The sequence below is a fragment of the Solanum dulcamara genome, chromosome 5 (assembly GCF_947179165.1).
Source record: "Solanum dulcamara chromosome 5, daSolDulc1.2, whole genome shotgun sequence".
Taxonomy (NCBI): Eukaryota; Viridiplantae; Streptophyta; class Magnoliopsida; order Solanales; family Solanaceae; genus Solanum; species Solanum dulcamara.
In genome coordinates this window covers 23,452,181-23,467,287 of record NC_077241.1, presented here as the reverse complement: position 1 = coordinate 23,467,287, position 15,107 = coordinate 23,452,181, and the positions used below count along the sequence as shown (strand labels likewise).

The window sequence follows — 15,107 nt, the reverse complement described above, 5'->3', positions numbered from 1 at the left end:
GTTTGCTGATTACTTTCTTCAACCTCTCGGCCAGCAGCTTAGCTATAATTTTGTATACCCCACCTATCAAACTTATGGGTCTGAAGTCCCTAAGCTCCACTGCCTCTGTCTTCTTGGGGATAAGAGTCCCATAGGTGGCATTCAGGCTCTTCTCAAAGACCTGGTGATCATGAAAGTGTCTGATGGTATTCATGATATCTACCTTGAGCATATCCCAAAAGTTCTGATAAAAGCTCATAGGAAAGTCATCAGGGCCAGGGTCTTTGTCACTTGGCCACAGTTTGATTCCCTCTACCACCTCTCCTTCCTCAAACTGCCTTTGTAGCCAATCCTTCTCCTCCAAACTGATGCTTTCAGTGCCTTGTAAGTTGAGACCAGGCCTCCAATGATCAGTTTCTCTGTATAGTTTCTGATAGAAATTAGTAATCTCTGCTTTGATCTCATCAATATCAGTCAACTCCCTGCCATTTACTTTCAGTTTTTCAATTGAATATACTCTTTTGTGTGCTGTAGCCATCCTATGGAAGAACTTGGTGTTTTTGTCTCCCTGTTTGAGCCATTGAAATCTTGACCTTTATCTCCAAGCTATCTCCTCATTCTTGGAGACTTCGTCAAACTCCCTAGATAGATGAACCTTTTGAAGGAGTTCATCATCAGTTAATGTTCTCTGCTCCTGTATCTTTTCCAGACCAACAATTTGATTAAGTATCTCCTCCTTTTGTTTCCAGTTGACTCTGTTCTCATATCCCCATTGCTTCAACTTTCCTTTCAGTAACTTCAATTTGGAAGCTAAGATAAAAGAGGGGGTCCCATTAACTGAGAAGGAGCACGACCAATTATTTATCTTCTCCCTGAAACCTTCTACTTGCATCCACCATTGTTCAAACTTGAAATAAGATTTCTTCAAGTTCAGCTCCCCGCATGTTAACATCACTGGATTGTGGTCAGACTCCAGTCTTGGTAGAAGACTTTGTCTAATTTGTGAGAAAATTTCGTCCTCCAATCTGGAAGCAGTCGAATGGTTTTTCCCCTTCTCCAGGTGTACAATCCTCCAAATAAAGGAGGATCAATTAGCTCCATTTCATTTATCCAGTCTGTGAATTCAGACATAGCCCCTGTTAACCTCTGTCCAGTTGATCTCTCCATGGGATGTCTTGTCACATTGAAATCCCCACAGAACACCCAAGGACCTGTGCATTTGTTCTTTAGATTGGTCAGATCCCTCCACAATTCCAGCATAAATTGAACTTAGGATCCTGCTTAAGTTCGTATTAATGCCTTCAAATCTACATGTGATTACTTGCCCAGAGGCCTCCACCAGTTCACCCTTCCACATTCTCCTGTCCCATAACACTAGCCCCGGTTCTCCCCACCGCCTCTAGATGTAATTCTCCCAGCCTTCTGTTAAACCACAATTGTTTGATCAATTGTGTATCTGCTCCTGTCAATTTTGTTTCCACAAGGACGTATATATCTGCACCCCACTGTTGAAGAAGACTCCTAATTAATCTTCTTTTATTCTCGTTATTTACCCCCCTAACATTCCATGTCACAACTTTAGTCATTGACCACTTGAAGTTGTTATTCTCCCCCTTCTTCTCGGTTCTCCGTTTCTAAAATTCACATTAAAAGCCAAATTCCTCACCTCCTTTGGGATGTTATTGGAATTATTGCCCTTCTTGTGTTTCTCCTTATTTTGGTTGAAAAATTCCCTCTTTTGATCAATTTTCAGAAATAGTTCAAAAGCAGTCTTATCGCATCCTTTGAAGGCAGCACCAAATAATCTGCTGAGTATAAGGACATTCGCTTGCACCCATAAAGAAGCTCTGTCATCAATGGTTTCCTCAGACAGAGGATCATCACTGGCAATAGGAAGAGGCTCGTCCAAAATTACCAATTGGTCCTTGGTAGATTCACCTGTGTAAACGTCTTGGTCATCTCCTGTGATAACCCTATTCTCGTAATCTAGGGGAAGTATTGTATCCTCTGCATGATCTGAAGGATTTATCGCACGCTGCATGTCGACAATTTCAATTGCGCTGTTGTTTGGTGGATTCTGAGTCACTCTCACGAGTTCTTCAAGTTCTGTAAAAGAGGTCATGAAGGTCTCTGTATAGGCTCTGGTCTTGAAAATATCCTCAATAAAAGGTTCTGTAAAATAGGTCATTGTAGTTTTTGGGCCTAAGTTAGTGGGCTCAGCCCCACTACACTTTGAACATGATAAAAACCGACCTGGACTCTAAACCAGAGCCTCCACGTGCCTTTTCTCAAATGACTTTTCACATGTCACGTGTCCACCACTGCCTCAGATTTCATGCTATTGAAAAGCATAGCTTCAGAATCTTATGGGAAGAAGGGATCTGTTAGGGATTTGGAGTAGAGGCTAAGGGCCAAGGATGTGCTATACTGTTATTGGGTCTATATGGGTATCCATATTTTACCCATTTTCTCCATAATTTTATGAGTTTTTTAAAATATGCTAAGCTCATATTTATCCACTTAAAATATAAGTGATCCAACTCATTATATATGGGTTAAATGGATTGATTTCTGTATAATGATCTGAAATTGCGAGCCTCATGTGCAACCAATTCAAGTTCCTTTGTGTTTTGTCCTCTATTTTCACAGTTTGCATCATGTTCCTCACAGAGTCGGGATGTATGAGCTCAGATACACCCTTAATATCATGCCTCAAATCCCATTTAGATGGAAAGGCACTCGATGCCCTAAAGACCCGAGAGAACCAAACCATGCATATAACTATGACAATCATGAAGCTTGACAAGTATATATAAGATACAGTGGTAAAAGACCAACATACATAGGCACAAAACTTATGTACATGACTTGGCCATTGAGGCCACAACCGTTAAGGAACCAAACATAACTCCACTTTATACATAAACTACGAAGCCTTTATAAGATAGACAAACTTAGTCTTGGTTTGGACAGGCCCCACCTTGCACTTAACTACTACACAATACCAAAACGCATCTATTAAAGACTCAGTAAAGCCATGAATCAACCTGGAGCTCTCCCAAATGCAACTAAGTTTGCTCCTATTGAGGAGGTCTAGTAGTTGGAGTACCTGTACCTGCAGCATGAAATGCACCATCCCACCATGAGGAACGTCAATATGAAAGAATGTACTGAATATGTAAGGCAGTAGCATGTGTAAAACGAGGGCTCAGATAAAATCAAGTATCAATATATAAATGTATAGGTAAGGTCGTAAGGATGAAAGACCACCTTTGCTTACTCTTGTGGGATCATGTGCATTTTATTATTTTCTTACTCTTCTTTACTTTATAATCTTTGTAAGGCATGTGATTCAAATTACCAACTGATCAGTGGTATAAGAGGATGACCCATGCTAGGCATTTTAACACCTGGGATTCTGTCCTTGTATATATAAATTGGGATCGACCCATGCTAGGCTTTCACCCCTAGGCTGCCATCCTTATACACAAATTGGGATCGACCTATGCTAGGTTTTGCCCCTGAACTGCCACCCATAAATAGACAGGTTGCTTCACGTAGTTCCTTTAATCTTTGAGATTATTACTTTGGCGGTCACAACATTTTTGAGCTTGAGAACTATGGACTAGTAGTAGAAGACCTTTTGAATATGCACTTGGGGCAGTAACAATGACACAAGGAACAAATGTAACATCAATGAATTACTTTGGAGCTGAAGTGACACAATGGACCTCATTTGATTAAGAGGACAAATCACAAAGCTTGATGTTGAAACTACCTTTTTTCATACTGATACTTGGGAGAGTAAAAATGCAGATTCTAATAATAAACACATATTGAAGTAATTCGACACACTTAAGAAGAGAGGAAAACATCATTAGTTGCGATGTACGCTGCCACTATGTATCCTTTACTGGGAATAGCACTTAGGAAACTCACTTTGTTTATAGTAATCACAAGTATTAGACTTCATGCCAAAGAATATGGAATCGAATAGCCTTACATACCTTGTTTTCTGACCAATACAACTATGATGTTTCAGCCTCCCTTTTTAGGCATTAATCTACTAGAGGAAATAACGATTTTAGTCTCTGTGTTATTGCATAATTCCAGTTTTAGTCCCTATGTTATTTGACTATGCACATTTAACCTTCATTTATTTGAAGTGTGCGATTTTAGTCCTTGAAGTTAACAAAAGTTAACTATTTAACAAAATGATTATTTGATAATATATAAAATAAATAAAGGGTTGGTGATTTTAAATGCTTGAAGAATTATGTATATAAAATTAAAATTGTATTTTACTCATTAGCTCCATTTTATTCAAATATGCTCTATTTTTTATTCCTAGCGACTTGTTCTTCCTCTCTTTTTCTATGGTTACTAATTAAGGTCAAATACGATTACATTTGAGGGTTTAGTATGTGGACAGGCTCCTTAAGGCTATCAATGGTATCCTAACAACTTTCACTCTTTAAAAAAATTAACATTTAATTTTTATTAAATTTAATTTTTTTACCCACATAATTCTTCAAGCATTTAAAATCACCAACCCTTCAATTTATATTTCAAAATAATCATTTTGTTAAATAATTAACTTTTATTACCTCTAAGGACCAAAACCGCACACTTCAAATAAATAAAGGTTAATGTACATAGTCAAATAACACAGGAACTAAAACTGGAATTATACATAAACACATGGACTAAAACCGCTATTTCCTCAATCTACTATATAAGTCATGATGAAACTAATATTAACAGCTAATCACACTGTGGGCCTCGTAAAACAGTAGCTAACACTTGACGGACAGTAAGCCCATACAACCCTTAAACAAAAGTGTATCACCACACTCTCTTTCTATACTTCAGTACGAATTTTATGTCCTTTGCCAAAATCACCCAAGGTGCCCCCAACAACAATACACATAAAGCAAATTTTATGTCCAAGTATGCCAGCTTCATGCCCGCCATGGCAAGTTGCACTGCTAAGGAGGCCGCCAGACTATTTTTCAAGAACGTGGTGAAGTATTGGGGATTGCCAAGGCACATCATTAGCGACAGAGACCCACGCTTCACCGGGAACTTTTGGAGAGAATTGCTCGAGATTCTTGGAACGAAATTGCACTTCTCCACTAGTTTCCACTCGCAGACCGACGGACAGATGGAGCGAGTCAATGCCTTGCTGGAGTGCTACTTGAGGCACTTTGTGAGCTCACATTAGAAGGATTGGGCGAGGCTGCTAGACGTAGCTCAATTCTCATACAACCTGCAGTGGAGCGAGGCCACAAGGCGGACACCGTTTGAGCTAGCCACAGGTCAACAACCACAAACTCCACATTCACTACCGGCCGCGTTCGAGTGCAAGAGTTTGGGGGCCTATCACATGGCCAAGGGCTTTGAGGAACAGCTCGACACTGTCAAGTCTTATTTGGACAAGGCAGCGAAGAAGATGAAGAAGTTTGCCGACCGCAAGTGTCGTCCCACGGGTTACAAAGTTGGAGACATGGTCTTGGTCAAGTTCAACCCAAGGCAATTTAAGGCATTACGAGGCATGCATCAAAACTTGGTGTGAAAGTACGAGGGCCCGTTCAGGATCATTGCCAAGGTTGGCAAGATCTCCTACAGGTTGGAACTACCACCGCATCTTAAGGTCCATCCAGTCTTCCATGCTAGTGTCCTCAAGCCGTACCATGAAGACAAGGATGATCCTAGCCGAGGAGAATCAAGTCGGGCGCCCCTCACAATTACCGCCTCTCATGATCGAGACATCGAGGCCATTATGGACTACCAGGCCAAGCGGAAACAGGGACAACAGGCCACTGCTATGTTCTTAGTCCATTGGAAAGGACAATCTCCGGAGGAGGCCACCTGGGAGAGGTATGAAGACTTGTGGCAGTTTAAAGACAAAATCCGGGAGTTCTTGCAGCAGCAGTGTGCCGCGGTCGTCGCCACATCAGGTGGGGGAGAATGTTATGACCCGCCACTTGATCTTGAAAAAGGTGGAAGAACCTATAGTCTTGGAGAGGTTAGTGGAAGACTCTAGATTTTTGTAGAAGCTTGTAGAGAAGTCTTGAAAGACTTGGAATTCTCTAGAATGTATAGAGAGTTCTAGAGTAGGGACGTCTTTGTAAATATGGAGGGACTTGTATAGTAAATTTTATTTACACTTGGGCCCCTTAGGAGTAGTATAAATAGAGGGGGCATTCATTTGTAGCAAACCATCAAGCAATCAAGCATTCTTCCAAAAACAATACAAAAGCCTTCTTCATAAAAACTCTCTTGTCTTTCTTACAATCTAGCGTTCTCTTAGCGACCTAGTCTTAAAGGCTTACTTGAGCTTACAAGATCGTGAAAGATTCGTGAGTAAGTTGTCAAGTGTCGCACGGAAGTCTTAGTTGAAGTCTAAGTCCGTGACACTTGGCTGTCCATTTTTCTCTTTTTTCTTTCACTTGGTTTGGGTCAGTTTTGTCAAGTAAGTGGTGAGTTTATGTGGCCTTATAAGCTGTTCAAAAGAGTCTTAGTAGGTGATGCACCTACTTGGTTCTTTAGGCTGATCAAAAAGTCTAAGTAGGTGATGCACCTACTTGTCACCTACTAGCTTAGTTAAGTCATCCCAGGGATTTTTTGGGGAATCTGCTCCCATACTGCAAACAGTCACTTATTTTATTCTACTTTATAAATCATACTTATTGCTTTAAGTCAACACTTCACTTTAAACTTTAAGCTCAAATACTACCTTACTATCTCAAGTTTAAATACTTCCGGTGAGATTAACTTGGCTGTTATACGTGCAGAAACGTGCAGGGCATCACAAAACCTTCCAATCTAATTTAAATCATCACTACTCATATAAGAAACTTGGTTCTTCACTTACGACAAGGCCATGTCAAGTGCCATATGAATAAAACTAGCATATGCGTACTACGAGGTGTTATCCTTAAGTTAAGTGATGTGATGTAAACCTATTTGCATTCATGCATGTAATTTTGAATCGTCGGTAAACAAGCAATTTTACTCAAAGTTCTATGGTTACTAAGTCCATTTTGGAAGATGCAATGATGCATAATGACTATTTGGTATTTTCACATAACTCAGCTGTTTTCCTATTGATTTTTCCTCATTGATTCTTGTATCTTTAAAATGCAGAGATCTGGTTGCCTTGGTAGCTCACTTGCTGTAATGAAGAAGTCATCAAAACTCCTTCCAGTAAGTATTTAAAGTAAATGTATGAAAACATTGCTTCTTTTTCAGACTGCAGCTTATTTTATCCTTGGTAGCTCATTGCTTTTAGCATATGAGAAGCTCTCAATTCCAAGATGATATCCTAGTTACTCGTGTATCTGAATGTTAAAGATGGACAAATGAATGATGTCTTAGAAGTTTATTCTCCACAGTAGTATTAGTTTAACCCCAAGAAAAAGAGGCTGTTATCTTCATTTTATTTGATAAAAACAGATGATCCTTGAAAGGAAGAAAATCATGATCGTTCACTATTATAAAACGAGAGACGGGGAGTATATGTGTACTGTATACACCCTCACTGCTGTTGGTTTATGTCCTTGTTGATTTCTATAGTATGGTCACTAATATTTTGTGTTCTGCAGGTAATTGGTTGGTCTATGTGGTTCTCTGAGTATCTTTTCCTTGAAAGAAGCTGGGCCAAGGATGAAAGAACATTGAAGGTATAGTTAAGCCAAATCATCCCAAAGCTTGTTCATTGAGCATTTAAAAATACCTTTGGGTGTCTTAAATCTTAAAAGAAGACGTGGCTATAATCAAGCAAATCGAAAATATTGTTCTCTAACTGCTTTTATTTGATTTGTAACTCATATTTGGATATACTTTCTGTTTCTTTTGGCTCATTGATGTGTGTTTCACTATCTGCTTTTATTATTACAAATTACCCCAACTAATAGTGATTTTATACACGGGTGACCCAATCTGCAGTCAGGTCTTCAACGGCTAAGCGATTACCCTTTGCCGTTCTGGCTGGCACTTTTCGTTGAAGGCACCCGCTTTACACAAGCAAAGCTTTTGGCTGCTCAAGAATATGCTGCTTCAGCAGGGTTACCTGTTCCAAGGAATGTATTGATTCCTCGTACTAAGGTGGGCTTCTTATTTCCTTCTTTCTCCTCGTAGGTCATATTTCTAGAAGTAGAGTTTGTAGATTGTTTCTGTTAAATTGTTTCTCGTAGGTCTCCCACATTCAAAAGATGAAAGTAACCGAGATGAGAATGTTGAGATGGATGTGTGGGCATACCAGGAGTGACAGGATTAGAAATGAGGCTATTCGAGACAAGGTAGGAGTGGCCTCGATGGAAGATAAGATGCAGGGAATGCGACTAAGATGGTTTGGGCATGTGAAGAGGAGAGACATAGATGCCCCAGTGAGGAGGTGTGAGAGGTTGGCCATGGATGGTTTTAGAAAAGGTAGGGGTAGGCCGAAGAAATATTGGGGAGAGGTGATTAGACAGGACATGGCGCAATTACAGCTTAACAAGGACATGACCTTAGATAGGAGGGTGTGGAGGACCCATATTAGGGTAGAAGGCTAGTACATAATCTCGTTATTCTTCCGTATTAGTAGGCGCATTAGCGCACTATAATTTCTTGTGCTCTGACTTCTGTTATTATCTCTCTATTACTTTCTGTACTTTGATTACTCTACTTTACTTTATCTGTGTCGCTTTCGTTATTTGCGTTATTCGTTATTTGCTTTCCCATATCGCTTTAAACTTCTTAGCCTTATCTGACCTCTTTTTATGCTTCTTTTGAGCCGAGTGTCTCTCGAAAACAGCCGTCCTACCTTGGTAGGAGTAAGGTCTGCGTACACTTTACCCTCCCCAGACCCCACGCTGTGGGATTTCACTGGGTGGTTGTTGTTGTTGTTGTTGTTTCTCGTAGGTCATTGATCTTGATCAGTTATAGAAATATACAAAGTTACCAATTTCAAAAAAATTGTCATTATGATGATAGATCTTTCTTTCTGTAGTGCCTCTACCAAAGGACCTTGCGAAACATTTATTTTGTTGGGACACTCAAATTTAATTCTATCCTCCAGTTTTTCCTCAATATGTTCCTCTTTTTTTTTTGAATTGGTTATTTAGATTTTTCATCAAATGTCGTACTTCTTCACATCTATTTGAATTCAATGACTGTAATACTGTTATTAGTTTACGGACAATCAAGTCGCTGCTTTGCTGTGTAGTTTAATTTGGGTGATCAATATTCTTTTTTTTTTGTTTACTCTTTTATTATGATGGACAATCAGATGGGGGAGAAATCACTTGGCGGTTTTTTGCTTCCCTAATCATTATCTTTTGAAATTCTTTATTCAAGAAGAATACTGTCAAACAACCCATTCCCCCGTTGGAAGAAGCTAAGTGTGCCATGAGGAACTTAGCCTAGAGAATTAGCTGGTGGGTGTAGTTACTTCTTCAGTGTTTTAAACGTATAAAAACTTTCTATATATCAAAATCGCAGTTTGAAATTCGAATAGTTGCGTATCTTGAAAAAGGTAAGAACAAACCTGCTTAACAAAATGGCAGATTTGGATTCTTTGCTCAACAACAGAGCATTGACAGAAGAAGAGGCTACATTGAAGGCAGAGATCTTTATGGAGTATGAAGAACTGATAAAAAAAATGAGGAATGTGCTTGGAGACAAAGGTCTAGAATCTTGTGGTTGAAGGAAGGAGACAACAATACAAAGTTCTTCCATAATTCTGCAATGGCCCATAAAAGAAGCAAGCATATTGACCATTTGGAGGTACAGGGAAAGATCGTCAAGGAACCAGACAGCTAGGGAGGAAATCATACAATTTATGAAAAACTGTATTCTGAAATAGAAAGATGGAGACCTGATGGAAATTTAGTGAATTGTCCTTCGATATCAGAGGAAGAAAGATCACAACTACATGCCAGATTTGATGAGCAGGAAGTTTATAAATACTTGAAGTTGTGTGCCATTGACAAATCCCCAGGACCTGATAGTTACACTATGGGTTTCTTCATCAAATGTTGGGAAATTCTGAAACAGGACATCATGGAGGCCTTCCATAATTTCTCTGAGCAAGAAATGTTTGAGAAGAGTTTTAATGCCACCTATAATGCCTTGATCCCAAAGAAAAAAGGAGCAAAGGAACTTAAAGACTTTAGACCAATAAGCTTGAAAGGCAGTTTCTATAAACAATTGTCTAAAGTTTTAATTGAAAGAATTAAAAGGTGATGTACTGGTAGACTCCCAACAAATGGATTTCATCTAAGGAAGATGAATCGTGGATGCGGTGTTAATAGAAAATGAAGCAATAGACTCTAGACTGACTGGATCAAAAGAAATCAGGCATCCCATGCAAACTGGACATTGAGAAAGCCTAGGATCATGTTAACTGGTGGTTCCTTCTCAAAGCCTAGGATCTGTTTTTGCATTTCAACAGTAAAGTTTTCTATCCTCATTAATGGTGCTCCTGAAGGTTTTTTTGAAGCTCAAAGAGGAATCAGACAAGGGGATCCCTTATCTCCATTCCTCTTTATTCTTGCCATGGAGGGACTTAACAACATGATCAAGACAGCTAAAACAAATAGGTGGATCACAGGATTTGAAGTGTCTAAAAATAATGAGAGGAGTCTGGAGGTAACACATCTCCAATATGCAGACGATACTTTGATTTTTTGTGATGCATATGAGGAACAACTAAGGTACCTCAGGTCTTTTTGGTGCTTTTTGAAGGCTGGGTCATTCTGGTTCTTTTTGAAGGCATGTTAGGTCTTCACATCAACTGGGGAAAGAGCCATTTATATTCCATAAACTTGGTCTCTAATATGGAGCTTCTGGCCTCTGTGCTAGGATGTGAGGTGGGAGCACTGCCTGTTGTCTACCTGGGGATGCCACTGGGGGCAAAATCAACGTCCAAAGAAATTTGGAATTCTGTCTTGGAGAAATGTGAGAAAAAGTTGGTCAGATGGAAAGCACAATATTTATCAATGGGGGCAGGCTCACTTTGATAAATGCAGTCCTGGATGCCCGTCCTACTTACATGCTAACTTTGTTCCCTATACCTACAGGCTACAGTAGTGGTACAGAGATTGGATAAACTAAGAAGGGATTTTTTTTTTGGCAAGGAAACAAGAAAAGAAAGGGACACCATCTGATAAAATTGAAAGTTCTGATCACAGGAAAAAAACGAGGATTAGGCATCAAAAACTTGAGGAACCAAAGCAAAGCTCGAAAGCTGAAATTTTTGTGAAGATATGCTCATGAACCACGGAGCAGGGTGATTAAACTGAAGTATGGAGAGATGGATTCATGGGTCACCAAGGAAGCAACCAACCCCTATAGTGGTACTGTTTGGAGATCAATTAGGAACTGGTGGCCTTTCCTAAGGAATCATACTACTATGACAGTACACAATGGTATCAGGACAGGATTCTGGAAAGATAGATGGCTTGGTAATAGTAGTTTGTCAGAGATCTTCCCAGACATCTTTGACCTAGCACTACATAAAGACAGAACAGTGGCTGAAATGTGGTCTCCCCAAGGATGGGATCTATCTCTCAGAGGGAATTTAAATGACTGGGAAGTCTGTAGATTAGTTGAGTTCTTTAAATGGTTTGAAGGAAGGGGAGGGTTGCCTATGGTGGACAGAGCACAACAAAGGAAGATACAAAGTGAGCTCTGGTTACAAGGTCATAAACAGGGCTCCACTAACCCTCAATTGGCCTTGGAGACAAATCAGGAAAGCCAAAGTTCCACTAAAGGTGTCATGTTTCACTTGGCTGCTAGCAAAGGAGGTAGTACTAACACATGAGCATCTAAGGAAAGAGAACATTCTGGTGACATACTGTTGTTTATGTGAAGAAGCAGCTGAGACAGTTAGACATTTGTTCTTATATTGCAAAATAACTGATCAACTGTGGAAGATTTTCATCAATCTCAGAGGCATTCAATCGACAATGCCTAGCAAGATTGTTGACACACTCTCAAGTTGGGAGGAAGCAGGAATTGGGGCAAAGAACAAAAGTTATTGGAGGACCATTCCAGCATGCATCTGGTGGACCGTTTGGAGAGAAAGGAATGCTAGAAGCTTTGAGGATCTAGTAGATCCCTACAAATGATCAAAACAGATTGTATTATGTTATTATGGTTTTGGTGTACAAAGAGTTCCCCTATAGTCGGGCTATAGATGCAGAAGCAATCCTAGAAGTATTAGAATCATGCTAGGCTTGCTGTTTTTATTCTTACATTTTCATACTTTTTTGTAAAGGGGTTTTCAGTACTACCCAAGTACTGATTTATAACACCAATTGTTATCTTCTCAACAAAAAAAAGGTAAGAACAAAATAAAAGAGAGAAAAGGTCACTTCACTTGCTTAGGAAATCAGATAATCTTGCCAATTGCATGGATCCCAAAATTAGCAGCCAACTACAAGAGATGGTGGATGACTTGTTTTACTTTTAAATAATTGGGTAATGAAGAACTAGGAAATCAGATTTTCTAACTTACAAATTGTAGCAATGTAAATATGTTGTAGATGTTTTTGACAACTCCTTGTTTCTATGTTAATAATGCGCTCTAAAGAAAAAAAGAAGAGGAAATCATGGAAATATAAATAAGTAGACTGATTCTTTCAAATTCACATATCACACTATTGTATTTGTCAAGGTTGCCTCTAATGCAATACACCGATTAAGGCATGCCAAACAGATTTTTCCCAAGTTTATAATGGATTCTATTCCACTTTAACTAGATCTTCCGTTGCGTTGCTATCTCTTTAGTGTATATCCTGAAGTGGTTGCTTTGTATTTTGTTGATTTCAGGGTTTTGTTACTGCAGTAAGTCATATGCGCTTATTTGTTCCAGCTATTTATGATGCAACAATATGCATCCCCAAAAGTTCACCTGCACCTACAATGCTGAGACTCTTCAAGGGGCAGCCTTCTGTGGTAAATAAAACTATCCATTAAGTTGGAACTCTGTCTCTTTTTTTCCTTCTCTGCTGATGGATATTGACAAAAAAATACTCCTGTTCCAATTTGTTTTGATATATTTGACTTGGCAGAAAGGTTTAACATGCCATAACGGGTGGCTATAAGACTTTTGAAACTTGTGGTTTTAAACATGCCATAACATTTGTGTGGTTGTAAAAGCTTCTCGTTAATGGTAAAATGAGAGTTTAAAGTTAATTGTTTCCGGACATAGAAATTTGCTTTTCTTTTTGGATTGGGTCCAATAAAGAAGTAGTAGTGCCAAACAAGTTGGGAAGGAGGGAGTAGACTTGATTATTATTTTTAGTGATGACTCTAATTTGACCCTTAATGACATAATTGCATCCTGTCAATGTGGCTCAACAGCTTTTTTGTAAGATCCAAGTCCAGAGCCTAACCTAATAGGATTCTTAAGCTTGTTTGGGACTTTAAGAGGGGCTTCAGTAAATGTTCAGAGGAAGCTTAATAGGGACAGTGAAGTGGATCTCTTGTGGATGAGAGTGGAAGTTCAGGTTAACGACCAGTGCATTTTGAAAGAACTTCTTCCTTGTGATTGCCACAACTGGTCTGTGATGTGGGAATTCCTATGGATGCCAATGGAAAAAGAGGAGTTCACCATATCCTATTCATAGATGTTAATGAAGCCACAACATTAAGCCTCGTATCTTTGTGGTGCCTTATAGTACTTAAAAATGTGTTGGGATCAAAATAACAAGTGGTTTATTTTCTAGTTGTACGCGGCCCTTTTTTATTTAGTTGTTTATTTTGCTTTTGTGTAGGTGCATGTGCACCTTAAGCGGCATGAGATGAAGGATCTGCCTGAAAATGACGATGCCATTGCCCAATGGTGTAGAGATATCTTTGTGGCCAAGGTTTGTCCTTGTTAAATATCCTTTACCAAAATTCTATCAATAAAAAAATATTTCTGTGGAATGACCCTTTCTTGTGCTAATTTGTGATGTCTGAAAAGCATTTGATCTCCTTGGAATGAGTCTCATATCTTTCGTGTTGTCTTGTGACCTGCTTTCCACCAGGATAAGTTATTGGACAAACATATTGCCGAAGACACTTTTGGAGAAGAAAAACTGCAAGACATTGGCCGCCCAATGAAATCCGCTGTGGTAAGATACTTTCCGATTATGCCGGGGGATATTTCGATTCCTTTTTGATATCAAACTGTCTCTCCTAAATAACAGGTAGTCGCATCTTGGGCATGCATTCTTATCTTAGGAACCATAAAATTTTTACAAGCAACTGCCTTGTTGTCGTCATGGAAGGGTCTTGCAATATCAGCTGCTCTCATGGCTGTTGTTACAGTTCTCATGCAAATTTTGATCAATTTCTCGAAGTCAGAACGCTCTACAGCTGCCAAGGTTGCACCAGCAAAGGAAAAGAATGTGAATCAGGCTTGAGGAAATGGGCAGGAGGACAAAACACACTAATTATGATTTTTCATCTGAATGGTAAATGAACCCTCAGTTTGTAGCCTTGATCACGAGAATTACAAAGATGATGTTTGTATTATATAGTAACTTGCTTATCTATTTTAGACCTGTAATTTTTGGCCAAAGTGAACTAATTTGTGTTCATTTTTGTTTCTAAAGATGCAGATTCCATGTTTGGTCAATTTATTAGTTGTTACAGTTATGCCTATGATGTTGGTGAACTGCATCTTTGTGTCGATGTCCATGAGAAACAGAAATGACTTTTAGAGTGAGAGCAGTAAATAAATAATAAGTAGATGTTTGAAAGATTGACATGAGCAGTCAACATTTGATTCCTTGAGATGTAAATGGGCTAAGGAGAGAATTGAGCCTTGAACGAGAGTTAGTTTGTGTGTTAAAAATGTCCACCCATCACGACGTTAGACCAAATAATATCGACTTATTTTCATTGTTGGCTTAATGATTTTTTTTTTTACCCCCCATTTTGGAGGATTTATAGTGTTTCCACACTTCCCCTCCAGTGTGACTCGAACCCAGGACCTACCGGTCGTGGGTGGAGGTGCTTTAACCAACTGAGCAACCCTTACTTGTCGGCTTAATGATTTAAGTTCTTCATTGCAAGGATTTGTCGTTTGATCTATTTGAGAGATCTAAACCCCTTTCTAATCTAGTTTAGCTCTCAGTTGCTATCGTGAT

At 39.2% G+C, this 15,107-nt stretch overlaps 1 protein-coding gene across 2 annotated transcripts in view; it reads left to right on the top strand.

Moving 5' to 3' along the window:
• The window catches only part of LOC129889097 (1-acyl-sn-glycerol-3-phosphate acyltransferase 2-like), a 32,508-nt gene extending 17,876 nt beyond the window's left edge, over window positions 1-14,632 (top strand). The window contains exons 5-11 of one of the 2 annotated variants that reach the window (XM_055964238.1): window positions 7,129-7,188; window positions 7,587-7,664; window positions 7,930-8,088; window positions 12,799-12,924; window positions 13,746-13,838; window positions 14,001-14,087; window positions 14,163-14,632. In XM_055964238.1, coding sequence (XP_055820213.1) covers window positions 7,129-7,188; window positions 7,587-7,664; window positions 7,930-8,088; window positions 12,799-12,924; window positions 13,746-13,838; window positions 14,001-14,087; window positions 14,163-14,378 — 819 coding nt within the window. In that variant the 3' untranslated portion in view covers window positions 14,379-14,632. The remainder of the gene's footprint in view (window positions 1-7,128; window positions 7,189-7,586; window positions 7,665-7,929; window positions 8,089-12,798; window positions 12,925-13,745; window positions 13,839-14,000; window positions 14,088-14,162) is intronic. The other variant, XM_055964239.1, reaches the window with a different exon arrangement.
• The last annotated feature ends 475 nt before the right edge of the window (window positions 14,633-15,107 follow it).